We start from the raw sequence: 6,355 nt of genomic DNA on the forward strand, positions 1-6,355 counted from the left end.
TCCCCCTCTCCCTCTCCTCCCCTCCCCCCTCACACACACACACACACACATGTGCGCACGCACACACACATACATACACACTCACATACAGACACACACCATCATATATATTGTGTGAAAGATGATTTGAAATTTCACTGGCAGTATAGGGGACTTTCAGGATAGCATTTGAAATGTAAATGAAGAAAATATCTAATAAAAAAATGAAACAAATACATGATGGACTTGTGGATTTTGAGTCGGGAAAGTAAATATCAGGTAGCACTGAAGCAAAATTTCAAAAGCATTTCTTAATGGCAGTTTTCTTATATTCCTGGACCTATGTTTAAAATGTGGCTCCTTGGCCATCTAATGGGGCAACCAGGAGACTTAAGCATAGGAATGTATGTGTTCTGCAGGGTTTGATGGAGAGTGAGTTCTATTACATTGTGTTCCACAACTCTGGAAATTATCTAAGATATTGTGGTTTAAAACATTTGTGGAGCAAATGGAGCATAAGATTCCTATCATAGCTGTTATCATTAAAGTAGGTATTACAGCAGTATTTCAAATTAAATTAATCTAATAAGAATTAATATAACAATTCAGTAAGAGAAAAAGTACCTCAACACACTTGGTTGGCATCTCAGCGGGTCTGTCAAAGATAAGAAATCGGTACCAACCAGGGGAGAGAGAATGGTCACAGATCAGGTCTTGAGCAGCTGAGTACTGGAGATACACTGAGTCAAAGTGGGCACTTCTGTAAGGACTCTGAAGAAACCGGTGGCCCCCAGGAGAGCACTCCTGAGCTAGACAGAAAGATAAGAGGTTTTGTGCCATGTGTTTTGTTCACCAGCATAGTTAAGTCTATGTTTAATAATTTAGTCTACTTCCCAAAGAAAGCAAATGAAGTCAGGGTTGCACGCACACAAACCGTCCTTGAAATATCTAGGACTCCTAGCAAGTCAGAGATGATGTAGCTTGCACTTTCTAAAGATGCAATAAGCAACTTGAATCTTGTCACAGTGTGAATCAAAGATGCTGAAGCTTTGAGTTTTCTATTTCTCATTTGACTTGAACTGATGGAACAACAGAGCTGAGTGCTCATGAGTGAAGGTGTGTTTACTATAGCCAGAAGTCTCCAATACCAAGAGGATTCCTCTTGGGCCCAGTTGCTGAGATTTAAATGTCATTACTGGCCTTTCTTAGACAAACTTTCTCTAAAATGGGCACTAAAATCCTACCTCTGCCAGATTGCAGAATGCAATGTGCTCAACTAATATTTTAAATGTTGTTCTTATATTTTGTAACTGTGCCTGCCTCCTAAGTTTCCTGCTTACTGTAGGATTTTTGAATCACTTGTTTCTCTATAGATGTGCATTTTCTAGGAAGAATTCTACCTTGATAATTCCAATAACTTTGATAATTACAAACTATAAGCATCAGATAAATATCTATATCAATATCTATACACACACTATTATTTCATTGAATTTTAAAAGAATTCTTTTATCCTTCCATGTAAGAGCATTGTGTGTGGTTAAAAATTAAAGATGTTATGTTAAAGGAAAGTGAACTATTAGTGATTTTTGTGATCTATTTTGTCCACAATAACTTTCATTAGGAAAAAGTAAGTTCATGTTCTTTCTCGTATGTATGTATAATATGTCTATACATGTGAGCATCTTGTGCAGGCATGCTTGTAGGGTATTTATGTGGACTATGAGAATCTGAACTCAGGTCACCACAGAGGCATAGCAAGTGTTCTAAAAACTGAGAGATTTTCCCAACCCCTGGATCTATTTTAATTCTATGCAGTACTTTTCCTTCAGTACATTTATAGTCCTCACATCTCACGTTTCTTCTCATTTTCCTGCTTAAAATAGTGCTTCTTAATCCAAAGCAGCATAAAGAATAATTGTAGGGAACATCTTTGTGTGATATTTCCAGAATTGGAGGAATATATAATATTTAAATGAGAATTTTATTTCACTTAATTTATTTTATTTTATTGAGAGCAGTTCTTAGTAAATAAAATTAATAATAGGTCCTATTTTTATGTTAGTTGGTAATTTCTTTCCTAAAAAAAAAATGTTTGTCACTTACAGAATGTTGAGTGGAAAGTTTAAAAAAAATCTTAGGAAGGAAAAAACTCATGCTTCTAAAAGTCACTTTTGTTTGTTTATTCTTCTCTTATGTATCAGTTACATCCCGGCTACAATTTCCCCTTTCTCCTCCCATCTGAGTGGCTTCACCCTCCCTTCCCTCTGTCCCACCTCCCTTCCACTCCTTCTCCTTCCTCTTTAGAAGAGGGCAGGTCTCTCAGGGATATCAACCAAACATAACATATCAAGTTGCAATAAGACTAAGCGTCTCCCCTCGTATTAAGGCTGGATGAGGCAACCCAGTAAGAGGAAAAAGTCCCAAACGCAAGTAAAGGATTGGTCGTAGCTGTAAAACATCAGACAGTTAAGTAAGCGCTGTGATGAGGTTTCGACTCTAATGCACGGACAAGCTTATCTTTGTCCAGTACTGAATGAATCGATCTGCAAATCCTTCATAGCCATCAATGTCATGATTTGACATGCTCAGTATATTTCCCCCAAAACAAAAGTTCATGTAAATTTACAATACAATGTTCACTATGTTCTGGTGTGAATTAAGTCAACTAAGCAGCATGTAATAAGATCTACGATGCTTGGATTTCAAAGACTTTGAAAGAATGTGTCAGGTTATAAATGACAGGCCCACAGTGGCAGCATATGCAAATGGGCTTTCACTGCCTGTTACTAATAGTGCATTGCTTTCTGGTTTAGTACAATAATAGGCAGATCATAATTTTCTAAAGCTGAGAATTAGTTAAGAAATATGTCAAGACATTAATTAAAGAGAAATCAAACTTCATCAAAAAATAAAGATTTAAGTTCAGTATGGTGGTGCATGCCTGTAACCCCAACATACCGAAGAGGAAGAGTCAATGTTTCAGGTAAGCATAGGCTATATAGTAAGACCTTGCCTCCCAAAAATCCAAGAATTTTGAACTGCAAAGGATACAGAAAACAAAAGGATAATCCATGGAAGAAAATGGGAAAAATAATTGCATTTTATATAGATGGTAAGAAGATTAATTCTAATATTTACAAACAACTTCTATAAGTCAACAATAGCAAAAAAAAAAAAAAATCTCAAGAACTCATTTTTGAAGGGCAAAGATCTAAGTAGGGCTCTTTCCAAAGAATATATAGAAATGTCAATATACCAATGAGTAAGAGATGCTTAAAATCACTAATCACTTGGGAAATATAAACCAAGCTACAATGTAATGTGCAGGCTGACATCCACTAGGTTGGCTAAAATAAAAAATGTCAGGTAACTCCAAATGTTAGCAAGTATGTAAATGAATTAAAATCTTCATGTTCTACAGGAATATAATACGATACGGCCACTCCTGGAAGGCACTACCCATTTCGAAAATAGTTAACCACAGCTAACTTCTGACCCAGTAAACTTCCTCCTGTTTAAAAATAAAAACATGTGTTCATACAAACACTTATATAGAGATGCTCATGGCAACATTATCTATAAGAGCAGAAAGAAAGAAGCAAATAAATCCCATTGACAGAAAAATACATGTACAAAATGCACTATTTAGAGTTGAAATACTTTTCAACCTTAAAAATAAGTGAAGTTCTGATCCATACTGTATCATGGCACATCTTTAAAACATTATATTATGTTAAAGATAATTCCTTTAATATGATCCCATTTATTAAAATACACAGTCAAGGCAAATACCTAAAACAAAAAGCAGAATAGTAATTACCTATGACTATGAAACGGCTGTACATATTTGTGGATGTACTAAAATCACAGCACACTTTGGGTGAGTGATCTGTATGGTCTACACACCATCCTAATAGAGTGTTAATATGATTTACAGTAAACTTAGAAACATCTCTCTTGATATTAGAATATACTAATAAATATGTTTAGAAGCATGGTCTGGAAACACAATGGCTGCATAATTAGTACTTATTGCTCATGAGTTCCAGACATTCGTAATGGCTTTCCTTCTATAGGATTAGGAAGGGCAGGGGACAGGGGAGTTGATTAAATAATGAGCTTGAGAATATCTACAGGGAGTAAGTTATAATGTTCTCCAACACAATGTGTTGACTACAGTTGGCTAAAATGCATTCTATATTTTATAAAGAACTAGAAAGGAAAAATTAAAACAGCTTTAAGAAGACAGATACAGTAATGACTGACCTGCTCTTTAGACTCTAGATACCTGCTTCCAGTCACACTGTTCTGCCTACGAATATTTACAACTATCCTGTTCGTTTAAGAAAAACTCTAACAAAACTTAGAAGCCACAGATAAATGCCACCTGGTTAAGGAAATGCATTTTCAGAAATAAAACGAGTGTTGTTGATATTATTATTATTATTATTATTATTATTATTATTATTATTATTCACGTGGGAAATGCTGGCTTCTTTCTCTCTCCCGCTTTTTCAGGCCAAACTTATGTTAATAAAACTGCTCAAGATTGACATGACGGTACAAAGACAATTATATATTTAACCTTTAGACGTGGTGCATATGGCTTTTCTTCAAGCTGCACATCATTTACTTACAAAAAAAAAAAAAAAGAAAAAAAAAACTGACTTACAAGACTAAGTGACCTTTTGTTTAATATTCCTATCGGTAAGAGCACAAAGACGCTCAGAAAGTTTAAGGGACTTGGCTTTTTTTTAATGTCATTAACGTCACTCTGCTGAACACTTCTCTGTCATGCTTTGATGAAGTAGGTAGGAGAGGGTTTCCTTCCCATCAAGCTCCCTTTCGCAGCAGGAAACTGTACTAAATGCTGGGAAAGCTACTTTACGCAATACTAGCTCAGTGGTGTACTTGGAGATGCAGCTTTCACCAATTGTTTCCAGAGCTGGTCGGGAATAGCGATCATTAGTTTCCAACTAATTCGGATCCACTTTCGGGTATGGTATCCGGCAGATTCCGCAAAGGTTCTTGCTTTAAGTTAAAGGAGTTTAAAAATCAGGATATCTGCACGTAACAAAAGAAACCAAAACAGGACCAAGGGATTCCCAAAAGAAATTCGGGCAGCCTAAGCTTAAAGTAAATTCCAGGAGCCGCTGGCTGAGAAAGGCAACGAGATGGTGCTGTGTCAGGGGAACGCCACGGATTCAGCCGCAAAGATCGTCCTAACTAACGCTCAGCTTCAGGCAGCGCCTCTACGCGCCCTCTCCAGCCACCTACCTTGCTGGCCTTCTCCCGGGACCAGGAGCAGCAGCGCGGTCACCAGCCCTGCCCAGGCTCCGCCCCTCATTGCTAGGGCTGTGCGCGTGTCACTGCGCTTATCACAGATCCGGAGAACCTGGCCTCGGTTCTCCACTCCTTAGACTTTCTCAGAGTCTGTTTCAGGTCAGCCTTCATAGGAGCTATGAGTCCAAATGGGTCCTTCTAAGGGAGACTTCTGGTCCCTAGCGCCAGCCCTAGACTCCTCCCTACACTGGCTACCCACCTCTCTGAAAGCCACGCCCAAGCTGTCCACCAGGACCCAGATCACCCAGCAGGTATCGGATATCCTGTCACCAAGGATGTCATCTGCATTAACATAGCCTTCTAGGAGCTCTGGGTTTTAGCTCTTACACCTAACAAATAGTGAAAAACTGCTCAAGTTCAAGCTCTCCAAAAAATCTAGACTGTTTTGGGTGGGATTTGGAAAGGATTTTATTGTTGTTGCTGCTGTTCGTTGGCTCTAGGGTGCCTCTTCTTAGATCAGACTGCCTTTGAACTTAAAATTCTCCTTCTTTGACCCCTTAAGCACTGGGATTACAGGAAGAAGACACCACCATCTGGTAATAACACACATCTTTTCTTGTGGAGACCAGAGGGCAACCGAAGGTGTCATTTGTCAAGCATTGGTGACTTAAGTTAGAAGAGTCTCGCTTGTTAGCCTAGCAACTAGTCTAGGATGGTGGGTCAATGAAGTCCAGGGATCTCAACCAGCGGTATGATTACAAGAAGGCTTTCTTGAGTGAGCTCCGGGAATGGAAATCAAATTATTATTACGGCAGGGCAAGCACTTTACGAACTGAACCATCATTTCCTTTGACAGGGTAGATGCAGTCTTAAACTTCCAGCTGTTTCTGCTGCTTCCCTTTGCTTCTTCAGGTGAAGCCGTTTCCCAGAAGATGCCCTGGTTGTCTCCTTTGATGCCCTTGTTGTCTACTTTCTGCCCCCCCGCAGCTCATCAATGAGTTGCGGGGGCAGAAAGGAAAGAGTAACTGATGTCAGTGTGGTGCCTACTCTTGGTGAGTGTAGGTGAGTTGACTGACTAGGTGGTCTAGTG

At 38.7% G+C, this 6,355-nt stretch overlaps 1 protein-coding gene across 1 annotated transcript in view; it reads right to left on the reverse strand.

Annotated features, from left to right (window-relative positions):
* Vwde (von Willebrand factor D and EGF domains) overlaps positions 1 to 5,431 on the reverse strand; it is a 65,289-nt gene extending 59,858 nt beyond the window's left edge. Inside the window, exons 1-2 of the mRNA XM_029535438.1 lie at positions 5,260 to 5,431; positions 604 to 788 (exon numbers count right to left, since the gene is read on the reverse strand). Coding sequence (XP_029391298.1) covers positions 604 to 788; positions 5,260 to 5,329 — 255 coding nt within the window. The 5' untranslated portion in view covers positions 5,330 to 5,431. The remainder of the gene's footprint in view (positions 1 to 603; positions 789 to 5,259) is intronic.
* Positions 5,432 to 6,355: the final 924 nt, after the last annotated feature.

This window comes from Mus pahari, chromosome 2 (assembly GCF_900095145.1).
Source record: "Mus pahari chromosome 2, PAHARI_EIJ_v1.1, whole genome shotgun sequence".
NCBI lineage: Eukaryota > Metazoa > Chordata > Mammalia > Rodentia > Muridae > Mus > Mus pahari.